The sequence below is a fragment of the Apus apus genome, chromosome Z (genome assembly GCF_020740795.1).
Source record: "Apus apus isolate bApuApu2 chromosome Z, bApuApu2.pri.cur, whole genome shotgun sequence".
In the NCBI taxonomy this organism is placed as follows: domain Eukaryota; kingdom Metazoa; phylum Chordata; class Aves; order Apodiformes; family Apodidae; genus Apus; species Apus apus.
The window spans coordinates 28,321,277-28,345,594 of record NC_067312.1 but is presented as its reverse complement, the minus strand read 5'-3'; the positions used below and the strand labels follow the sequence as shown (position 1 = coordinate 28,345,594).

The following is a 24,318-nucleotide window of genomic DNA, read 5'->3' as shown; positions in this document are numbered from 1 at the left end:
TTTTTACTTCCTCTCATTTCACCTAATTTTCAGGAATGGTTTGCATCTGAGAGCACAGAAGTTTAGGATGAAATTCCTGCCAGAATTAATGAGTATAAAACACTGGTGAACAGAAAAAAGGCTTGGAGAAAAGCATTGTGATGAAATACTTAACTCAGTTTGTAAATCACTGATGGACTCAAGAGTAAGAGCAGTGGGAATGCACATTTCTCAGGGCATTAAAACAACAGCATGCTAAGTCAATTAGGTTCAATCCCAAGGCATGAATTAATAAATGTATAAAAGTACAGGAGAACTGGCTGGACACCAATTCTGCAGGAGAAGAGCTGGGCATTACAGAAGATCACAAGCTGAACCTGTGTCAAAAACATCATGCTGTAATGGGAATGGCAAATACTGGTTTGGGGTGAATAAATAGATTTATAGCTGGCATAGCATGTGAAACAGCACTGTGAAGGCAACAGCTGGACCACGTTGACCTGATCAGATCACTCAACAACACAAAAAACTTGGCTGAAACGTTTTCAAGGGTGAGCAGCGAGAACAATTAGGTCAAGGAAATCTGACATATGGGACAGAAAGGACTGGAGATGCTCTGCAGAAAGAACAGCTGGAGAAAGGAACCCTGTCACATTTTCACAGTGCAAAAGGCTGTTGCACTGAGGGAAAAAAAAAGAACCTGTTTTTCACCTGCAGGCTGGCTGGCTGGCTGTGTAAGGGATTTTAGCTGCAGTAAGAAGATGCAGGCTAGACATCCAGGATAAACTTTCCTATTGGTACACACTGAGGGTGGAGGGATAGGAGCCCCTTAGGTCAAGTAACTGTCTGTTGGGAACAACATAAGTAGAGCAGATCTAGCTGTAAGCCAAAGAGGTTCCTTCAGTCACCAGCCACTTCTGACTTCCCTAGACAAATCCTCTAACCTGGAAGGACCTTCTCCTCTCATAAACCCTACCTGTAAAGTGGCCAGTAGGTTCATGGACAAATTTGCAGATAAGACACTCAGCACACTTCTCTAGCCTCTAGAATAAACAAAGGACCTGTAGCAGTAGCTCCAGAAGGGACCTGTATCTGGTAAAGGGAGAATATTCTGCACAGGTCAGAACTACATATGTATCTGTAACTACACATACCTATATACAGAATATTTTACATCAGTACTACTAGAATACAAACTTTAAAGGCCCAACCATTTGAGTTAAGAGTCCACAAGTACTGTGAACATATAAAGCTGAAACACAAAAGTGGTCATAAAGTGATACAATATAATTTAAAAAAAAATTTTTAGGCACTACTGAGTGCAAAACACCACTAAGAATTTTTTTTTACCGCCACAGTATCACACACATTATTACAAAAATGGCACACTTTCTTAAAAAATTAAAGTAATCCATCACATCCTAAAGGGAGCAGCCTGCAGCTATTCCTGGTTTAAACAGCAGCTACAAAAGCTGAGCATGTTGGAAGAGGTTGGGACAATTTATACATATCCTTAGCTGCACTGAAGTTTACCCTTTTTTGGCAGGACTTCTTTATCAGCAGACAGAGAACAAGAGCTGATTAGTCTGCAATTTTCAGCTACAAAGCACAACTTGTGCTGGCAAGCACTTTAAGCACAAGAAAGATACATGTAAATTCTAATTACACTTCCAAGGCAGAGATTATCACCTGCTTATGCAATTTTTGACACTTTCAACTCTAACTGGGCCTAGAAGCATTTGTTGTTTGAAAGCCTAAACTACTCCTGAAGGACTGACACAGGACTAAAAGCTACCCATCACAATTGTATTAAACAACCCTTCAAAACATTCCAATGACCACCAGTGTCAGAACTGGACACAGATTTGTCTGTGTCTTACAGACAACATTATTGTGTGTAAGATGCAGATGCTGTACAGTAGGGGAGACTGGCACTGGATTGTTGCCTTTTGCATCATCGCACAACTCTAACAAATGCAAAATTCAGTTTCATCTCACTAAGCAGTGTTCCTTTGCTTTCTGATTGCTCTTACAAAGTAGCACAGGCAATCTGTAAATTAGGTATGTAGGCAATTCCTATATGAAGCAAATACAACCTTATTTCTTGAGACTGAGTATTGACAATGAATCCTCCAGACTCCTTGCTGCACTGATAAAAGCCACCAGAGTAGTAAGCAAGATGGGAGCATCCCTGTGCTTAGAAGGAGGCAGAGCATCTGCAGCTTCAGAACAGACTCAGAACTTTTGTCATGAGAAGAAACAGGCTCCTCACCCTCTGCAGTTGCTTAGTGCGAGGCCTGAGAGATGCCCACAGCAGTGCTCAACCAACACTTACAAAAATAACATGGGAATGCACAGATGTGTTGAAACTGTGCTTTCATGTTACTATTTTTATGTGTGTGCCTTGGGACGACAACACCCCAGCACACCACAAGTACATTCTCTGGACAAAAGTCTCCTGATAGAAAAAGAACTTTGTGACTCTTCCAGGCAATATTAAATCCTCTTCTGCCTAGCCAATGCAGGGCTGGTCCTGCAAAAACAGAAGTTAACTCTCCCTGATGTTTTTCTGTTGTAGCTCAGGAAGAATTTTGCCTTACATTACTTACCACATCTTTGTTGGTCAATGCCTTGGGGTCATCAATGTTGTTCCTCAGCAGATGACAGGCAGAAAGCATCTTTTCACTTAGTTCATATCTGAGGAAGACAACAGAATACATGGTGCATTTCACTTTCCTCATGTTTCAGCACAGAAACATTTACCTTCATGAAAGCTGTGTGGGAATGAAAGTTTCCATCAGCTGCTGCAATAGAGAAGGTGCTCTGGCAGCTCTTGTCAGCAGGGACTCCCCCTGTGGTGAGTGGAGCCGCTGGCAGGGCTGTGGACTTCCACGGGGAGGAAAAATGTGTTTCCCAGATGTACATGAGGAGCAATGGGAATAGAGAACAGGTGAGCCATTGCTTCTGTGCTTTAGATTTGGCAGCTCTTCTAGTGGAAATTCTCACCTACTGCGGTACAACTGCACAGCATGTAATATAGACTCTGTGCTTGATTACTTCATTAACAAGAGGAAATGCCAATAGTTGTGAGGGAAATGGAATTAACTGGTGGGAAAGGGCACAGGCGGTGCCTCCCTAATGGTTCCTATTCACTGGAACCATCCTTTCTCATCCCATCCACTCCGCAAATTTACTCTTTTTCTCCAGTCCCTCTTGATGTTTTCACTCCCCCTCTTTTCCAACACAAATTTCAAAACAGCTGAAAATGCCTCATGCCGCACAGCATGTCATGCTGTGATCAACCATCTTTGCCTACAACCTGTCATAGAGGAGAATGGTAATTTTCTAGGAAAATTCTCCTAAAAAGCAGAGAGGCTAACACACTCATGGGTAAGGCAGGCATTCTAGCCCTCCAGGGTTACGAGCCAGCTGCTAGCACTTCCAGAGAAATGAAATGCTCCACCATTGCAAGGACCATGCTTGGTCCCAGGTGGCTAAGTGACCTCCCTCCTCCCCTCAAAGGGCATTACCAGGACAGTCAGCTTACAAAGAATATGCTCCAAAGTATAGATGGCTATATAAGCTGTCATGTTGCTCCTCTTCACAATAATCCTTGCTAGGGTAAACATATATTAAAGAGATCCATTGAGAGACTGCCCACCTTTTTATGCCACCTGTAAAATAAGAGGCCATCCTACAGTACTGTATACATAAAAGCTTAGGGCACTTCAAAACTCACAGTTCAAAGGCCTACAAATAGCTCTTAATTATTAATTTCTGCATCTCTTATTAAGCAATTAATAACTACATATAAGTTTGATGCTAAGCTATATCTCAAGTGGAACATGACAATAATTTTGCCTTAGATCTTTTACTGTTATTATTCCACTTCCGTAATTTTCCAAGCACACTTGTAAACACCTAATGAACACACTAACTGTGAAATATCCCTTCACTGTCTATGTTTATTCTTCCTTTTGTCCATTCACTAATCAAGAATCAGTAAAACTCTCCACACTATTGCTTTCCATGTGCTAAACAAAACTAAAAAAGCCTTGCCCATCAAACGCTACTTTACATTGCTCATTATCAGCAATTTGAAGAGTACCTTAGACATGAAATACTGAACAAGTGTGTGACGGTGGCCTTAAAGTATATTAAAGTATATTATACTATATGATCTCATATGAAGTATGTGATCTCAGGATTGGAAGACCTCTTTGTTAATGTACCCCATCATCTTACTGAGCAGTATCACCCACAGCTGAAATGCTGTGGAATGTGCAAATGCAAGATGGAATCCCAGCAGGCTGCTGATTTGGTGTGCATTGTTCAAGATTCATTTGCTTGCGTACTTACTTACTGTTTTAAAGACCAAGGTGTTAACAAGGCATTGCTTGCTCCAAAATGAGTGCAGTTTGTGACCTGGGAGAGCCTCTGCTTGGGGGGAGCCACCTGGATCTCACCACAAATGGATCATTTAAAGCCATTGGAAACAGCCACTGGATAGGACACCCTCACCCACTGGAGGAGGAGGGAGGTGGGCAGCAGTCAAGCAGAGATGGGGGGCTGGATCCACCAGCACGGGCACAGTGGTAACCCTCAGCAGTGGTAATCCCCTCAGAGGTGCTTGAGAGAGGGTGAGCAAGCCTACCTCTCTCTGATTTCCACATCCTCAGCCTCGCTTTCTGGAGGGATGCTGTCTCTCTCTGCACCCATGGCACAGACCTCTGGAGCACAGGGCACAGGCTGCCCCTCCTCTGTGTGCCGGCTGTGGGGGTACTCTTGGTCTTCACAGTCCTCCTCTGAATCTGAGGAGGAGCTCTCCTCAGAGCTGGAGTCATCGCTGGATGTCGTCTCATACCTGGGGGCAGAACAGGCAGGGAGGTTGCTTGCTCAGTGCCATTCAAGAGCCACAATTTAATTATTTTTTTTTTTTCCTGTGACAATCCAAAATATTTTTACATTTTAGGTGGAATTTAAATTATTTGAACAATTATAATGTTGACTCTAATTAATTGTCTTACTTCACCAACATCAGCAGCTGACAAGTTAATGTACTAAGACTATTCTTCCAATGTATAACAGTGATTTTTAAGTGACAACTTTCCCCTACTGTAAGTAATAATACTTTTAGTCAATATGTAAGGAATGAAGTAACTGATATTTAGGCTATATATTGCACAAGACATTTGTACTAACATTGAAAAACTAATCTGAGGAAAGGGCTAGAAAAGCTTTATAAAAACAATTAAGTGAAACCATTTTTAAAGTTCTTTCCAATATTCTGCAAAGGTAAGTAATATTAAAAGGTCATTTTCCATACTGTTTTCTGTATCAGTGTAGCAAAGTTTCTGCATTTATCCAGTGCAAAGACAGAAAAGTTAATCCTTAGGTAATGCCATCTCTTGCTGTAAAGTTCACTAGCACAATGCTGCATTTGTCAGCTGCCAAAGGCATATAAAATTTTCCTTATTAAAATATTGCCTAAGAAATGTTCCCATGGATCTTTTAGTTTGTTTCATTTTCCCTTGTTAAATTTGGTAGGAATCTAATCTGCAGGTACTTGAGACTGATGCCATGTGTGAGTTGCAAGCACAAAAGGTTCACAGAGGATTAAGATGAGCTTAGCTGTTGCATTTTTCCCTCTAACCCTTAAATTCAAAAGATTCACCTCAGCCTAAAAGACAGGCCAAAGCTATGCATGTACTCCTGGGTTCCTCCTTTCCTTCCCATTATGAAAGTGCTACAATGGCTACAATTTTTTGGAGACAGGTTTCTTACCCGCCGTTAATGCCAACAAACTGCAAGTTTTTCTTGGTGTTGCTCAAATCCTTCTTCCCGTCCCTTTTCTTCATGATAGATTTGAGTGTGTTTTCATTATTAGTACATACTGTTGAAAACAGAGACAAAAATCAGTACAATTCTGTAGCTCACTTTCACTGCAGCATCTTTAGACAATTTTTGAAAGCAAACAGCTTCTGTTAAATTTATCAACTGAAGCTGGGCTTTCCAGTCTTTTAATACATACAGTCATGGTGTGAGGTGCATATTGGAAATACTGAAGAACAATTGCAAAAATAACTCAGGAAACAGAAAAATAGTTTAGCCTAATTTCCCCATCTTCCAACATACTGCAAATCTATATGATGCTTTAGGAAACTTTAAGAAAAGACATGCTTTGGGGTTTTTTTCTTCGTTATTTGTGAAAGACCTCTAACATTGAAATGGCTTACACTGCTCTGTTAAGAAAATGTTGATTCTTCTTGTCAGATGACAGCAGCTCATTGCCAGAGTTATTGCTTTAGTACATACAGCACATTTAACAATAACCTATTCAACAGGGTGGGGACGTTAAATCAAGGCTGGACTTTTAGGTTTTAGTATTCACTGAAACTACTTTTTAAACCAATTTCTAAGCACAGGAGAGATACAACATTCAAAGAAATGTGGTTTTTAATATATATATGAATTATTCTCCCTTCCTCTCTCATGATGTTTTTATTATGAAGAAACTAAATGGCATCTCACCGATGTGCTGCAACCTGCCATTTAAAAATTAACCACTGTCTGCAGAAATATCTAGTCTTGACATTGCAGCTTTCCCTGCTGCCACATCTTTCCCTGCTTTCACAATGCTGAGAACGCTGAAAACCTCCTTTAACTGTATTTCCTATTCAAACTCCATCAATACAATGAAAGGTGAATGTGAGCCAGTTATTACCATAGAGGCCAGAGGCAAGCTGGTCATCTGTCAGGTTAATTGGAGCAAGAGTTTTGTCTTGAGAAGAAAAGGACTTCCTTCCCCGAACAGCTTCCACCAGAGGAGTCTTCCTCTCCTCCTGAGCAGGCACAATGTCCTGCTCCAATTTCAGCGTTCTCAAATTTGAAGTTAAATGGGGGTTTGCAAGTTGGCCATGAGGGATGTATTCCAAAGTAGTACCTGCTAGAGAACACAGTAGGCATCACCAAAGAGTTGGACCAAAACATTTCTGTCAACATTGTAATCAACAGGGGAAAAACACCAATCTGGGGGGAAAAAAAAAGGCAACACTGCAAAACTTGTGCTTTAAAATATTCTTTTCTGAGGACCCAACAGGAAAAGGGTGTGATCGCTTTCAGAAAATAATTTTTTTAAAAAAGACTAGTTTTCTTTCCAAGAAAACATACAATAGAAGGAAAAACTATAAAGATATTGGCTTAAAATGGATGAAAGGAATGGTCCTTCCTTTTCCTTCTCTTTTGGTACATGCCGTAACCCTGGCTCCCGCCACTGGCTCAGGGCAGACTCACTTATCTGCTCCTTGCTGACACACCTGAAGAGCACGCTCATGGGCTCTGCAGGTTCCTTCTGCAAGAGCAGTGCTCTTGGTATCTTACTTTTTAAAAGGAAATTGCATTTTCCATGAAAGAAGAAACTTTTCAGGAAACTTTCCTTTTTGCCATTATTCTACTAATTCAGAAAGTTTATATACTTTACCCATTTACTGAGACAACTGCAATAAACTCCCACCCACTGCATTTCTGGTTTGGTTTTGGGTTTTTCGGGTGGTGGAGTGTTTTGTTTGTTTAGGTTGTTTTGTTGAACAGGATTGTACTGAGCCAGTAGTTGTATTTAAATAAAATTCCAAATGTTTGGGTTATACTTTTTTTTTTTTTCTAATGTGCTGGCATCCACTCATTTTTTCCTTTGTGTGTTTAAAAGCTGCGCTAATTACGCACAGACTTTTACAGATTCCCCTGGAATTGCTCCAGCTGTTCTATTACAACTGCTCTACAAAGCTGCACAAATGCTTTTGTTTATGGAACACACTGTTTTTACACACACATTCTTCCTTACATGATCTTGCTAGCTTTTCACAGATAAAAAGCCAAAAAGGTTTAACATACTTTAAACACTGTAACTTCTTTATTTCAAAACTTGCTTCAATCACTTGTGCCTCCATAGTTTTTTAATTTGTATTTATAAGGAATTAAACCACAGCCGCCTCATTCAAACAGATGAGTGGCACTGCAGAGGATGCTAACATAATATAGTAAGGTAAATTCCAAACACTCACTTTTAGAAATACAGCTGACAACTTCACTGCTCTAGCTAGACTGCCTTTCTCCCTTCTTGCTTCACCTCAGTACTTTTTTTTCCTATAATGAAGCTCATTTTTCCAAGCACTGTCACTTCCCAGCAGCTTTCTCTTCCTTGCTCCCATTCCCACCCAGGTCTCCAAGCTCCCAACAAACTCTCCCCTGACATGGATTTCCAGGATTCCTGCTCCAGCAACAAGACCTGTAGCCCACTTCCACCATTTCTTATAGCTTCTCCAAGCTATACCTGCAGTGTATTGTCAGACATGTCACTACAGGTATAGCCAAAAAGCTTCTGCCCATTCAGGGAAATGGGAGGTGAAAGCAGCAGCTACCCCAGTGACCCCTGTGCAGAGCAACCATATCATAGAATCACAGACTGGCTAGGGTTGGAAGGGACCTTAAAGATCATTTAGTTCCAATGCTCCTGCATGGGCAAAGACACCTCCCACTAGATTAGGTTGCTCAAAGCCCCATCCAGCCTGGCCTGGAACACTTCCAGGGAGGAGGCCCAGGCAAACTGTTCCAGTCTCACCACACACACAGGAAATAATTTCTTCCTAACGTCTAACCTAAATCTACCCTCTTCCAGCTTAAAACCATTACCCATTATCCTATCACTACACACACTGGTGAAAAGTCCCTTGTGACTTTCCTGTAGGCCGCCATCTGGTACTGGAAGTCTGCTAGAAGGTCTGCCCAGAGCCTTCTCTTCTCCAGGCTGAACAACCCCAACTCTCTCAGCTCGTCTTCATAGGACAGGTGCTCCAGTACTCCAGTCATCTTTGTGGCCCTTCTCTAGACTTGCTCCAACAGTTCCATGTCCTTCCTGCATTGAGGGCTCCAGAACTGGACATAGCACTCATGATGGGTCTCCCAAGAGCGGAGCAGAAGGGCAGAATCACCTCCCTTGGCCTGTGGCCACATTTCTTTTGATGCAGCCTGGGACACGGTTGGCCTTCTGGGCTGCAAGTGCACACCAGCAGCTCATGTTGAGCTTCTCATCAACCAACACTCCCAAGTCCTTTTCCTCAGGGCTTCTCTCGACCCATTCTCCACCCAACCTGTATTTGTGCTTGGGATTGCCCTGACCCAGGTGCAGGACTTTGCAATAGGCTCGGCTGAACTTCATGAGGTTGGCACGGGCCCACATCTCTAGCCTCTCAAGGTCCCTTTGGATGGCAATGCTTCTAGACACGCGCCTGTGTGCTTGAGATGTAATGGACTCCAGTGGAAATCAAAAGGGTTGCTCCCACAACTCTCCTCACTTCACAGTGGTGACCAGCTTTGGTCAGGTGCCTTTCCGACAATGAGCGCTATCCCCCATCTGCAGCCAAGGAGAAAAGGACTGCCAAGGCCATGAAGCACGGAACCAAAAACAGTGATTTTTTTAACTTCTGTAGCTGAAATTCAAGGAAACTGCCACTCCCTCTGCTTGCTTGGAGCAGTGACAGCTACAATTACAGAGTACCAAACAGAGTAACCACTTCAGCTGCAGCTAGTTTTAACAGGTCTCCCCTTCTGTTTCAGCCTCACCACCAAAGGACATGAGGAGGGAGTGAAGGAAAACTGCTCTGAAGCAGCAGAGATACGCAAAGCCTCTTAAGCTGCCTGGTTTTACTGCAGCTGAAGTCTCTCCATCCTTTGCCAGGCACTACAGTCCTCCTCTACAGGCAGCTGGAACAACCAATTGCAGCCTGTCCTGGGGACATCAGTGGGCTTGTGAGTGCTGGAGCTGAGGGATGCTGGCAAGGCAGCACAGAGCAGAGGTCCTGCCTGATGTGAACCAACAGTGCGCTGTCATACCCCTTCATCAAGGCTCAGGAAGGGCCACAGGAGTGGCTCAGGTAAGAAGCTCCCCCTGCTCCAAAACCCCCAATGGGCCATTAGAGAGAAAATAGATGCGCCTCTGCCATTAACATACCAAAGAACTGAGATAACACCTGAGCAGAGAAGGACCTGAGAGAGAAGAGCTGTGCTGGAGCAGGAGAGCTGGTGCTGATGGTTGGTGAGGAAGAAGGGGAAGAAGGTGCCAAAGCAGAAGTTTCCCTGCAACCCATGGCGAGACGGCAGCTGTCCCCCTGCACTCATGGAGGAACGTGGTGGAACATTCCCTGAATGCACCAGGAGGGGTGAACTCGGCCAGCGGACTTGGATTTTGTGGCCAGTGGATTTGCTGCCTGTGGACTCTGCACAGCTTTGGAAGACCCCAGCGCCAGGGGAGTTGGGTGTTCCCGGAGCAGCCCATGACTCTGTGGGAAGCCCAGGCTGGAGCAGCTCCGGACCTCGTGGGAAGGACTCATGAAGGAGAGGTTCATGGAGGACTCTGCCACGGGAGGGACCCCATGGGGAAGCAGGGAAGGACTGTAAAGAATCCTTCTTCCTGAGGAGGAAGGAGCAGCAGGAACCACCAGCCTGTGAACTGACTCTAAACCCCATCCCCTGTCCCCCTGTGCCGCTGGGGGGAGGAGGGAGAGAAACCGGGAACAAAGGGATTTGGGCCTGGGAAGAAGAGAGGGGTGGGGGAAACATATCCAAGCTCTGTGTGCTGTGTCCTGTATTAATCCCATTAGTGTGAAATTAAAAGTATTAATTTTTCCCCCAAGTTGAGTCTGTTTTGCCAGGGACCTTAATCGGTGAAGAACCCTCCCTGTCCTTTGTCTCGACCCATGAGCTTTGTCCTCCTCATCCCAGAGTGTGTGTGTGTGTGGGGGGAGTTGAGTGAGCAGCCATGGGGCTGTTCCTTTGTTGTCATGTTGGGCCCAAACCATGACACCCCCCAAAGCCAAAGACTGAACTTCTCAGGTGTTTCCCTTCTGCCTTGGGACACTGGGGAGTGAGCTGCAGGGCAGGACAGAGAGACAGAAGGACAGCGGCATACTTTTCTCCCTTGCCCCACAGCCACTCTCCTAGCTAAACCTGCCGCTGATGCAACAAGTTGTCAGTAGGTTCCCTCTTCTAGTTCATTCCTCAGTGTCTGAGAAGTGCCAGAGTGCGTTCTGGATCTGGGGCAGGTTGTCCATGCCTTCAAACAAAGAAGAAAAGGTTTATTGTTTGGCCCCCAGCACCTGACAAAAGAGGATGACATCAAGGCCTGAGAACAAGCAGACAACAAATTATTGTGCATTACACACACTGGCTGGGCTACACTCATTCTCCCAGTACAGCTGTTAGATGACTACACTCACTGTGCCTACAGCACCCAAAGTTCAAGGAAAGACAGCTTTGGGCCAAACACAACATTAATGCTCCAAGCTATTAATCAGCATTTCCTACCAGCTCTCAGCCCTCCCCCTTTACAAGACAAGGAATACAAAGATGTTTGGAGAGCAGTAGCATGGAGCAAGTCACTTGAAAACATGGATGAAGGAAGCAGCTGTGCTACCCAACACTATGATTTAACAGATGAAACGACTGCTGCCCAACCCAGAAAACTTGAACAAGCCAAATTCCCTCTTCCTCCATTATAGCTGCAGGGTTGCTGTCAGACCTGTCAGAGCTGCAGACTTTTAAAGTCTGGAAACGAAACCCTGGCTAAATATCACCACCAGTCTGCACAGACCTTAAAACACACTCCTCATCTCACCTCACACAAATCTCAAGTATGATTGCATAGAACCCTTCTCAGTGGCACCAGGTTGTGGTGCGCAACGCTGACAGTCCATCAGCCAACAGGCTCAGTGCTAGCCAAACACTGCTTCCAGACAGAGCTGCTCACGTAGACTTGCTCTGCTCATTTTTGTTTGTTTGCTGTTGGGGACAAATAATGCAACCTTGATAAAAGCTTCTAAGTATTGAAATAGCATAGCTAACCACAGCATGAAGCTGCCAGGAATTTCTAAATGTATACTGCCATATATAGAGGGACCTAGGAAAAGCTCAGGATTAATTTAGAAGCAGAAATATGGTAAGACCAAAAAAACAAACAAAACCAAAAAAACCCCAAACCAACCAACCACAACCAACTTAAAGATGTCAACTGTTCATAAGTCCTTATGCAGAAAGCTACTCATCAATTTCAGTGAGTGAAACAAGTGACTGAACCATTTTCAGTGGTTTAGCCCCACTTGTCTGAGGGAATTACAGCACCTGTTTTAAAATTTCTAGAAGGAATCTCCTAAGTCACTTGTGCTTCTGAAAATCTCACCAATTTAAACAAGGGAGACAGCAAAACTATACATCAGTAGCAGATTACCCATGCCATTTCTGGCACCTAGAAGATCCATCTATTGTTATTAAGATGTTATTTCCCTTCCTAACTGCAGATCCCTCTCATTTATGAGAGTATGAGGAGTCATGTAGTGAGCAGGTTCAGGGAACTCATTGGGCAAGTTTTAAACAGTACTTTTTCCCCTGAATTTGACCTGAATTTGTGATAGCAGAAGTCCATCCTCTACCTACTTTTGAAAAATTCCATTTAGTATGATCGAAGCAGATCTAAGCATTACTATAAAAACAATTTAGCTTGACAATACTTTTATACCACTGGAAATCAAGATGAGTGCAAACAAGGCCAGGGGAATCAAATACCACCAGGATGAGAACTTAGCTCTCTGTCTGGAACATCACAGGTTTCTAGCTAAAAGAAGTGCACAAGCTTGATGCCTGTGTGTTAGCCACACAAAGATTTTAGTTTTAACCTGTTGATCAGTGCAAGTGTTTATTTGCACCATATGTTTATACAAGAAAATACAAATAATACACTCGCTATAGACAGTGCATAAATGCTATCTGGAGCATATACAGCAAGGAAATACTTCTTTCACACTGTATGATTTCTTCATGGTGCAAATAAGCTCCCTATTAAGTTAGTTTAGCTGAAGAACACAAAAATCTTCTTGCAGGTCTTAAATCTTATTAAGCTGCTTTGTCCTGAAAAAAGTTATTTTTTCATATAAATAATTTTTAATCCACTTTCCATTTGGTCTACACATGAGAACTATTGAAAAAAAAAAAGCCCATTCTACTATGGGAAATTAAAAAGTAGTGAAAAGCAAACATGTTACATTTAAACATTCACTATTGATATTAACTCATCTACCTAATAAATGTTACCTTGAGAAGATTAGGCAGTTAAATTTTAAAAGGTACTTTTAAGCCATTCCAGATCAAAAGTCAGTGAATTTAAAAGTTCAGAACAAAAAATTGCCACATATGAACTATGGTAAATCAACAGAAGCCAGATTCACTGGGCATTCAGGTGTACATAAATGCTGCAGCTACCATTTGCCTCTGGGGAAGATGCTCCTTCTTACAGGAGCACTCCTCTAATAGGATTACAAGAATAATCTCAATTTAACTTACACTCTCGCTTTAACCATTTTCTTTGTGTTGAGAAGCTGTTTTCTATCCCCAAACTAGCCTGTGAAGCCAGTTTGTTGAAACTGGAAGTCAAAACCAATTCCTTTAATTGAACAAGATTGAACACTAAAAAATTACATGTCTGTGAAGCAGCTAATCATCTTATTTATTAAATGCTCTCTTTTCCTAGACAACTGCGTGTGAACCTCGGTGAAAGCCATCCTTAATTTCCCTAATGAGTGGCAGATCAAAGCACCTCATGATGCTGGGCACAGCAGGAAGGTCCTCTCTCCCTCCTTTCCTCCCTCCCTCCTTTCAAGGAGTTATCTTCTCAGCTGATGCTTTATTGTTGCTGCAATACAACAAGACTTCCTTGGAAAAATGGGAGTCTCCTTAAATATTCATAGGTGTGCCATTACCATGGGAGTTGAACTCTAAACAAAGCTCAGTACCTGCACATCATGTCCCTGTGCCACAGCACTGGGATGGAACTGGGGTTTTATCAGTCACTTTAACAGACAGGCTAGCAGGCTAGATCATGCCACTTTTTAAGCAGCAATAGATTTAAAGGAAAAAGTTATTTATACCGTAACAAATTATACTCTTTATTAACCGGAGCAGAAATTAGTGGGTAGAGCAGCTGTCAGATTCAAGCCCTCCGTGTAGTTCTGCCACAGAACAAAACTAGCAAATATTCTAATGACAATAATAAAAATAACAAGCATGTGTTAACACATGACCAACGAAGGTTCATCAAATCTCTTAAAAGAGGTTTTACAGAGTTTCACTTGAATAATGTCTTCATAGGACAATTGCAGACCAGGTTTCTGTTTATCTTGTGATAGAACCAGATGGGTATTTAAAACAACAACAAAAAACCCAACCCTGCTAAACACCTCAGTTTCTAATATAAAGGTTGCTACCGTTTTCAAATGACATGCGCACTTGAGCTTTAAATGTTGTTACAACTATCAGGTCAATAAATACCACCTGCCACATGAAAGACACAGAGAAGCACTGTATTCTTTGAGATGCCAGCCAGGCATATGTGGATAAACGGTGCTCATCTGACACACAGATGGGACCATCTGCATGACTGTTTTGCATCATGCACTGCCTTACAGGGAATATGAAAAATGCTCCCTGTATGTCAGTCACCCTCTCCCCAGCAGGGAGATGGATGGATCCTCTTTATTACACAAACAAGCACATCTGTACAGAAACTTAACCTAGTGATTAAGGCATGGATCTGGCAGAGTTGAAGCTGAGGGTGTCATTCACTTGCCTATATGTAGATAACCAGTGGTAGCTTTGTAGCAGCCCAGAGCTTTGCAGGGCCCACCAACATGCCTGCACCTCCAACAGCACTGGATCATGATCCTCAGGCAAGCCTCAAGTCTTCAACTGTGCCAGTGTGGTCCATGCTGCCAGAAGGGGGGATACCAACCCATCAAGCTACACAGTATTTGAAAGAAAAGGCTACAAACTTTGTCAAACGGAAGAGCTGTGAAGAGAAAATAACTTTATCTGATTCCCTGCTGGTTTTGCATTTTGAATGATGATAGGGCAAGAGAGACAATCATGGCCCCAATACCTCATTATTCCTATACACCACCTTTGGAAAATCAGGTGCTTCTTACACCACCATCATTCCTTCTGTCTTTCCACTGCCCCTCAGCCTGCCTCCCCCACTCTAGGAGAGAAAGTTGAAAACCTTGAAAGATCTTTCCACCAGATGGCACATAATGTTTTCCTAACCCATGAGACTTTCTGACATCACTTGCCTCCCGCTTCCTTTCACTCAAGTTTTAATTCAAGAAGTTGCCTTCTCCTCACGATTAGTGTAATGCTTCCACTGGGGTGCTCAGTCTGGATTACTCCAAAAGTGATTGTAAAACTGATACTCCAAAGATCACTGAGGCAAAATAACCCTGCTTTGTCATGTCAGATATGCTCAGATAATTTTCAAGGTTAACAGCACAGCAGTTGTTTTTAAATATCACCCTTGCAAACTCCTTGTCTATGAAAGACATCCACCTATAAGACTTCTGGAAGAGTCCATGTAACTAAAACCCCTACAAGTGACATTAGGCCTCTGGTTCGTATTCGCAAAATTAATCACCTGCACACTAAATTGTAACTTTCTGAAACTTCTCAAAAGTTCTGTGACAATAAACTGAGAAGAACCTGAACATGCTCACCTCTTCTAGTGCTCTATATGCTGTCTGCTCCAAGAGTAAGGATCAGTTCTCATCTAGGTTTGTCACCCACCTCCATACATTCCAGCTGGACACAAGAAGTGTGCCAGTGCTGGCTAACATGACTTTGTGGAAGTCAACCTGCCAGGCCAGCAGGTTTGATTTCCCTGACGTCACTAGGGCTTCTGAAATATAGTGTGTATGTAAATAGGAGTTGCTTAGCTACGGAAGTGAAGGTGTTTATTTTGCAACAGCAATATACTCATTGCTTATAGACCTGGTTGAGAGATCACCTCAGAGGTCCACTTAGCTTGTGTCTAAGGATGCCAGCTGCAGGGTCAGTCCACGTCCCGCTCAGCAGGCTCCAGCTCTTGCGCCTGCACCTCCACCACTTGCCACAGACGGTGTCAGGGGCTGCGAGGCTGCAGACGACCCTGCAGCACACCCCTGCCTCCCAGCACTGGCAGTGAGAAAAGTCTCTGAAGCTGAAAATTTGACTGATGTGCTCCCTCAGGTATCAGAAGCAGTATAGACCACTAACCCTTTTAACATGGCAAGTTGGTACCCAAATCACACGACTCAAAAGCCAGCTCAGCTATTTTTGCCCTAAAAGGACTCTGGTCTCTAAGAGGTGCTTCCTAAGGATGATCTTTCAATAAAATAGCAGAAACTACACTACTGCTGCTAATCTGAAACCAGACACTTCTGCCTCTATTTTCAGACCATTTTTCTAAGAAACCAAGGCTTGCAAGGCCATGCTTCTGCCAATAACTTAAATCCAATTGCTCATTTTAACCAAACAGGACTAGAACCTTGGTGCACTGAAGGATTTTTATCTTTATACAAGCTTTAGAGAATCTGGCTTAGATGCCATGCCTGGTGAAAGGAGTGCTGGCTGAGTTCACACACGACACCTGAAAAACTACATCCAAGAGACATAAACATGAGGAAAGACTTATTAAGAGCTCACAAGTTATCATGAGATACTGATGCATGGGGGGGGGGGGAAGGTTTTGTTAGTTTCAGTGCTCACACAATTATTTAAGTTAGTGCTTCATTCTGAAAAAAATTATTCTGCAGAAAAAAGTAATATATAACCTGTAAAACCACTAGAACAGGCAGTAGGACCAACAGATAAATGCAGAAAAAACAATATTCTCAAAATTAATAGAAAGAGAAGGGGAAACATTTCAGGCTTATAACCCTTCCACTCCAGTTCTCCACAGTCTAAACTGTTATAGCCAGAGCTTGATTTATGCACACAATCCTGGTGTGTAGTTCTCACCAGGGACTAAAAATAAAGATATTTTACACTCAACATACATAGCTAAAGATAATGGAATTACAAGTTAAAATTAAATTATTCCAGAATAATTTTATCAAGAATGTGAAATCTGAATCTGCGTAAGAAAATCTTTAGTAAAATATGATCCATCACTTCACTTGTGTCTAAATACTTTCAAGTCTCTAGCACAGCACATTTGATACTGTGCAGCAAAAGCAGGGGATTGTCAGCTAACAAAAATTCTGGTTGACTCTCTTCACAGACACTTTTAGTGTTGTCTAGATACTCGTTTTATTATAGTATCATTATGTGTAAGAAGTCTGAAATACAAAGTGCACACCAGAAAGACAGTAATATTGCATATACAGTAACACATTGCACATATGCAGACAGGATATCATACATTTTCTTTACTGCAACATAAATGTTGCTTATTGCTTCACTATAGGAAGCTAAACTTTTTACTTCATCTCATTTAATGAATGGCTCCATTTAGTGCATGAACATTGAAAAGAATAATTTACCAAGCTGCCTTTTAACAAAAATGGGTAAATTTCAAGACAGTAAATTAACTCCAAGAGCTTCACATAGCAGTGCTATAAATGGTATTTACTTAGGATTTTTTTTTCCAGTTCAGCACTGATGGCACCGAGCACAACCTTTTCCTGATTTCCTTAACCTCTTGTTTCAGTCACTGTATGACAGGACCAAGAAGACTAACCAATAGTCACTGCTAGGCATTACATACTGGTTTCCTATAAGCCAACATTTATAATCTTAATAGTAATGTGGTTGGATTCACCTACAAGGTATTAGAAAAAATGGCTAAGTTTTAAACCAGACCATCAGATGCTCAAAAATAATAATTAAAAAAGTAAGCAACTTTACCCTAGGGAATAAAGAAATCCCTCAAATTAATTGTGTAGATATTAAAGTTCATAAATAAAATGTAATGAGTATTTAAATCTCAATTCTTGCCTTTCCTGAGTGTCACAAAAATTTTCACCAGTAATTACAGCTTATGCCTTTCAAACATGAGGCTATAATTAGGTATTAGGACAAACAGTTATTGGAACAGAGAAGATGCAAGATGTGGTTTCTGTGAAGTTCTCTGGAGTTGCCTATTAAAGCAATCAGCCCTGCTGGAATGGGGAAAGCACCCCACAGCTCTCTGGCTGAGAGGCACAAGGAACAATGTCAATGGAAGAAGCACTACAAAATCCTGGGAAATATTGCTAGTAACAAGCCAGTTTGACACAGATATTGAATGTGACTTTCAACTCTGACAAATTTGACATCACAGTCCTTAAAAACTGCCTATCAAGTTTAAAGGAGAAAATTCCAAACTTCCAGGCATTAACCTCACATTATAAAATGGAGTCAGCACTTTGCATGGCAGTCAAACCCTGCATACTTTTAGATACCTCGCTGGCATGGCCATCATCATCACCAGGCCCTTCAGACTCTGCTGGAGTAGGAGAGACAAAATCACCTCTGGTTTCTCAGTTACCAGTGGTGGGCTAGAAAAAATACCCAATTGGCACATTCAGCAACAACCTTATGTTCCACATTTCATTGGGGAGGATTACACACTTGTTACCAAACCAAGCGAGAGCCTAGCAGGTGACTGACCTGTGGTTCTGGCAAGAAGTGGACCAAACACGTGCCAAACACTGGGCTTACCTGATGTGCTGCTTCTCTCCATGCACTGCTTCTGCAGGTCCAGACTCCGTAGCTCTTCTGTGCTGGCGTATTTCATGACTGAGTTGATGGAGGAGAGAGTGCTGATGAGCTGCGAATTGAGGGATCCAATCTGGGAGTGGGGCTCCCCAAAGGCTTCTGCCAACTCACTGTAGTTCTCAGCAAGCAACATCTGCTGTTCCTGCAGCAGCTTCTGCACACGCTCAATGTAGTGATCCAAGCCTGTCCTCAGCTCAGTTGGAGGCAGAGGGCTTTCCAATAGACCACTCATCGGCTCATACACTGACTCTCCACCAACACCAATGCTCCTGGTGCCAGCTGGCACAACTGGCAATGGAGGGGGTCCACAGGCAATGCTCCTCATTTTAAGACCAACCAGGTAGTTCTCATGAACATTTATCTGCCCAACACCACAGTCTTTGGTTTTTATTGCAGAAGGCTTTTCAAAGCCAGGGTGACTAGAGAGCAAGGTGCCCACTCCAACCGAACGCGTTTTAGCAGAGGCGTGTATGTCCTTCACACGGCCGTCGCCTACTGCCACGCTACGCATCTCCACGCTCTCTGTGTTGGTCTGTTTATCACAGCAGCTCAGAGAAGTGTTTGTCCCACAGTCCACCAGGGATGCCATCTCCGTGCTTGTGCACTGGCTCACCATCTCCAAAGCAGTGCTGGTTTGCTGGCTAGCCATAGAAGGCACTGCCATCACAGTTGCCTCTGCTCTCGGCACAGCCTCTGTGGCTGTTTCTCGGGACACACTCTCCTTGGGGGTGCAAACCACCACGTCCACAGAGCAATCCCCACAGCCCACAGACCTCACCGCTCCGACCGCCTGCACCATCCGGTGGGGGCTTGGCATGCCTGCTGTCTCCTCTGTGTTGACACCTGTCTCACAGAACCTTGTCTCTGCACCCACCGCCTTATCACGCAGCTCAACAAACTTCCCCGTGCCCTGGTCTCGCACCTCTGCCCTCTCCCTCACTAGCCACTGGCTCATCAGCAGCTCGGGGCCTGCAGCCATGCTCCGCATGGCAGGTCTGCAGGAGGTGCCAACACTGCTCATCTGCAGGTGGTTTCCCACCGATGAATCGGTAACGTCCACGTGGTCTCCCACCATTTGGTCTCTCATTTGTACAATGGCCTCCACCGTCCTGCTGACGACACAGGGCTGAGCCATCACAGCTTTATCCATTTTTTTCCTAGAACCAGCTGCCTGCAGCTCCTGTTTTAATTTGGTCATTTCCCTGTCATGGGTCGTTTCCTTTAACTGAACCTCTAGTCTGTAAATCTTCTCCTTAAGGGCTTCGATGGTCTGCTGCTGAAGCTCTATCTCTTTTTCGACCTCCGTAGACAAGCCGAGCATGGCCTCTGTCACCCCAACCCCAGACTCTCTCATTTCCTTCTCTGTCCCCACAGCTACTTCTTTGTGTTGCCTTGCAGATCTGTTGTATATAACCACATCGTTCATATTCTCATCAGCACCTACAGCAACAGATCGGGCTACTTTTGTCAGGCTTTCTCTGTTCATCCGAAGATTTGCCGGACTTTCATAGTTGCTATCCTGGATTTTTTTCTCCAGGGCTTGCATCTCAGCCGTCAGCTGCCTGAACTCCTCTATCCTCTGAGAAGTCTGCTCTGCACTCTCCACCTCTTCCTCACAATCTATATACAGTTCTCCACCTCTTCTCACCTGAGACATGTGTTCCCACTGGTCTGCATTTCCCGCACTGTAGGATCGCTTTCTGAAACCATACATGTCATTTTGCGTGGCTTTCCTCTGGTTTTTGAGTTCAGCCATCATGTGCCTCTTCTCTTCCTGTAACACTGAAATTTTGACCTGTAGCACAGGAATGGTCTTGACTTGCTCCTCAAGTTCCTTCAGACGCTTGAGGGCAACTGCCATTTGCTCCCTGATGTGCTGCAGATGCACTGGGCTCACATTGGTGACTGGAGTGGATATTCCTGAGCTCATGGGGCTGTGACGAATGGAACTGCCCATGGAGGAGCTGAAGCAGGCACCGTAGTCACCATTCCCCTGATAGCCATTCTGCAGCTGCTGAGACATGTGACTGTAACCACTGGATCCCACAAAAGAGGGGAGGGAGCTTGTGGAGCCCATGCCTCCAAAGCTCGAAAGCCGCGGCCTGCGGACATCTCCAGGTGTGACTTGCATCATCCTCTCCTGCTCAAGTCGCCTCCGTGTTTCCATGAGGGTTTTTGTTACATGGAGGTTGTGCAGAGGAGGCTGGGGGGAGGGAGGAGGAAGCTGCTTACTCTCAGGGATGGTTAAGCAGGAGGGAGATGCTTCAAAGGAAACCGAGGGTCTCGCAGCGACAGACAAGGTTACTTGACTCCTTGCTGCCAAACAAGACTGCTTGTTCTCATCACTGTTTGATGAAGAGAGAGACTCCGTGGAGGTCCAGCCACTGCACTGCCCACCAGAGTTCTTGGTACACACTAAGGCTGGTATGGCTTTCCTCTTCTTTCGGAGGTTTAGTTTCTTAATGGTATTCCCCTTCTGTATATCATCCACGTACTTCAGAAAATCCAAGTCTAGCTGGTAGCCATAAGGCGTTTCCACAAAATAGGGGTCTTTCCGTCCTTTCTCATCTTCTCCATTTATAAGAGCTTCCTCTTTTTCTGGAAAAGAAGAAACAAAATCAGCACTGGAAAAGAAACTATACCTCAGTAAACTAAGCACCGAAACACAAGCACAGAAAGACGGCCACGCCGGAGGCAGAAACTGCTGCTGCAGCTCAGCAGGCAGACCAGCTTTCCGCTGACTGACCCTCAACACTAAATCCTGATTAACTTTTTAAAAGTTAATCAGTAGGTTTTCAAATGCTGAGAAGTGCATACCCACATAAATGTGGACACATGCATACACACAGATAACGTCTGTTAACACAGAGGCACAGAAGTGGCACAGCTAGTAGCTCAAAGCTGTCCTTCCCCGAATCCCTCCCACCTTACCGTGTCTCACCAACCTTCTGCACGCACTACACTGTCATGTAAAGATCAGAGGATTACAAAGTACTGCACAAATCATCTGGAGACCAACTTCTCTAGCGTGTGCATTTGAGCAGGCGACAGGAACTCTGACCCCGCTCCTTATGCAACCAATGCCATTAAGCTTTACACAGATCTACAGCTGTTTTATGGCTTTGAGAACTGCTGCCACAAGAGCAGCAATACCAGTTTGGTTTCACCTCAGCTCATGTTACTTCCACTCCTGCCTCTGCCTCTTTTACTTTGAACTGCACAAAGCCCCCAGCACCACGACAGGCAGCAGGACTCCCTTCCCTTCCCTTGCCCGTTCCAAATCCCACTGCTCAGGGAGATGGTCAGCTTGCATGGGAGGAGAACCTGTCTGCCCTCCAAACAGAGGACGTGCCTGTCCCCAAAGCAATCTAAATAAAACTTCACCAGATCTGCTGGGCTTTCTTGAGTTGAGTATTTATACAGATTGCTGCCATACAACTTGCTCCTCCCTGACCCACTTGAGAGAGACACAAAAAAAAAAACCCAAAAAAACAAAACCAAAAACCAAACCAAACAAACACACACAAAAAAACTAGAACACAACAAACAAACAAACAAAAAACCCCAAACAAAACCGAAAAGGGGGGAAACAACTGTTGCAAGTTATGAGGTGGAGAAATAATAGAAGCCAGCTTTCCGGTTACCTGAATTAGCCACATGCCTCTGCTCCCACACTGCAAATTTTCCAGCCGCGTACGGCTGCCCCAGCTTCATATGTCACAAGCCGAAGCCCTGCCTCCCTCCCGGCTCTCTCCTCCTTCACCCCATAAGGAAGGGCCGCCCGCGGCCGCCCTCACCGGCTCCGCCACCGAGCTCGGCCCGCCCCGCCGGCCCGCGGTGCGGCCGCTGCCCCCAGCGCCCCGCCGGCCCTCCCGAGCTGGGGGTCCGCCCCGCGCCCCCCGCCGCTGGGCCCGCCCAGCCCACGCCCCACCGGCGGGGCGCAGCGGGCTGCTACCAGGGCTGGAAGCGAATTTGGCTCTGTGCTTCGTTTTTAAAAGGCGAGGTTTAGAAGCTGCGTCCTCTTAAAGGAATATAAGCCTCAGGACTGGGGGGGGAAGACGGGGACAGAAAAAATAAAAAGATAAACTCTTGACTTAAGGCAGCTGCAGGTAGTGACTTAATGTTGTATTGAAACGGTTTAGGAGAAGGGGGGGAAGCTCCTGTTTTTCCAGTTTCCTTAGCATGCTTAAGAAAAGCTTTGTCTGTAGACTGTGCAACTGCTTTCATGGCGATCCCCTGCGCTTTTGGCACCCCGAGCAGCAGACGGGAGGATGCTGCAGGGAAAACCTACCCTCCCTCGCACGGGAACGGGACAGGAGGGAGACACACGCTGGCAGGCACATGTGAGAGCCACAGAAGTGGGGCTGAGCTGACCGCTTTGGTATCTCGGTCCCGCAGTGTAGACAGACAGTTCAGGAGACAAAAACACCACCACCACCCACCCTTCTGCCAAGATGACATGTTTCTGCTGAAACACCAGTCTCAGTATGCTGTAGTATTTACTTATAGATGCAACCCAAAATAGCCATCTAAATACCAGAGTGGAAACAAAAATACATGCATACACACACATACTTTAAGCACATGAAGCACACATAGCTCGTTCCAGCAGGACTGCCTTAAAGTCAGGCAGAGAAGTCTCCAGGACTTCCACTGAAAAGGAGAAAATGAGACAGAGCATACTCTCCATATTATTCTTCCTTCTTCCCAAATTCAGTGCTCTGTTCCCAGATTCTCATCCTGGCTGCACTCCTCCCAGACAGACAACTCCCCTTGCCACACCCCACAGTTCCTCGCCCTAGGTTGGACACTGTCCCTTCCCACTTGCACCATAGGCTTGTCCGCACTGTGACTCTGGCACTCATCCATGTACTATTCTGGTCTCCCTCTGCCTTCTTCGCATTTCTCACCCATTTTCACAAATTCCATACATTTTCTTGATCCACTAATTCTAACCCAAAAATCTGTTTATAGTCTCATCCCTCATCCCAGGCTTTGTTCTAGTCACTTCACCCAGAGCACGTGAATTCAAGCTCTATCAATTTTACCCATTCTTCCATCTTGCCCAGTTCCTTTCATCTGCTTGTCTTGGTCCTTGTCTTGTACCAAGCAACATCCCCAATTCTTCCACCAGCGAAGTCAGGCAGCTTATCTAAGCTGTCCTTGGGCACAGTGCATAAATGTTGGATGGGAGGAACAGACTCTTTGGAAGTTGGAAGACTTAAGAATTAATGCATCTTTAGAAGAACATTCATGAAACCTCTAAAAAGACATGCAAATCTCATGTTAAGTTATGAGAGCCAAACTGGAATCCCAGATGTTTTTTAGTTCTTCATGGAATGGTATTAAGATTACTCAACAGAAACCTATAAAAAATACCCACACTGACACCAAATCCCTCACTAAACCTCTTCACTACACCTGCAGGCACCTCAGTACTTCTCAATGAAATCCCTTTGGTCCTCAGCTTAAGCAGGCAGCACTACCAGGACACAGGTCATTATCTGCCTCTCCACAAGCATGATACTGTGTGCAGAGCTGACTGCCCACTACTTCTCCTTAAAACAACACAGTGAGCATTTCACCAACAAAGTCCCAGTATTAGGAGTTGATCTCTGGAGATGTTGCTTGATACATTAAGACAAATGAGGATCAGGCATGCAGTCACAGAATCACTGAATCTTAGGGGTTGGAAGGGACCTCAAAAGATCAAGTCCAACCCCCCTGCCAGAG

The 24,318-nt window shown here is 44.4% G+C and overlaps 1 protein-coding gene across 5 annotated transcripts in view; it reads right to left on the bottom strand.

Annotated features, from left to right (window-relative positions):
- The window catches only part of KANK1 (KN motif and ankyrin repeat domains 1), a 128,039-nt gene that overhangs the window by 8,566 nt on the left and 95,155 nt on the right, over positions 1-24,318 (bottom strand). For 3 of the 5 annotated variants that reach the window (XM_051642084.1, XM_051642083.1, XM_051642085.1), the window contains 5 exons: positions 18,529-21,183; positions 6,704-6,925; positions 5,764-5,872; positions 4,634-4,843; positions 2,589-2,676 (listed from right to left, as the gene is read on the bottom strand). In XM_051642084.1, the coding sequence (XP_051498044.1) occupies positions 2,589-2,676; positions 4,634-4,843; positions 5,764-5,872; positions 6,704-6,925; positions 18,529-21,183 (3,284 nt within the window). Of the gene's footprint in view, positions 1-2,588; positions 2,677-4,633; positions 4,844-5,763; positions 5,873-6,703; positions 6,926-18,528; positions 21,184-22,229; positions 22,351-24,318 lie in introns of those variants that run through there. The other 2 variants (XM_051642081.1, XM_051642082.1) reach the window with 2 other exon arrangements.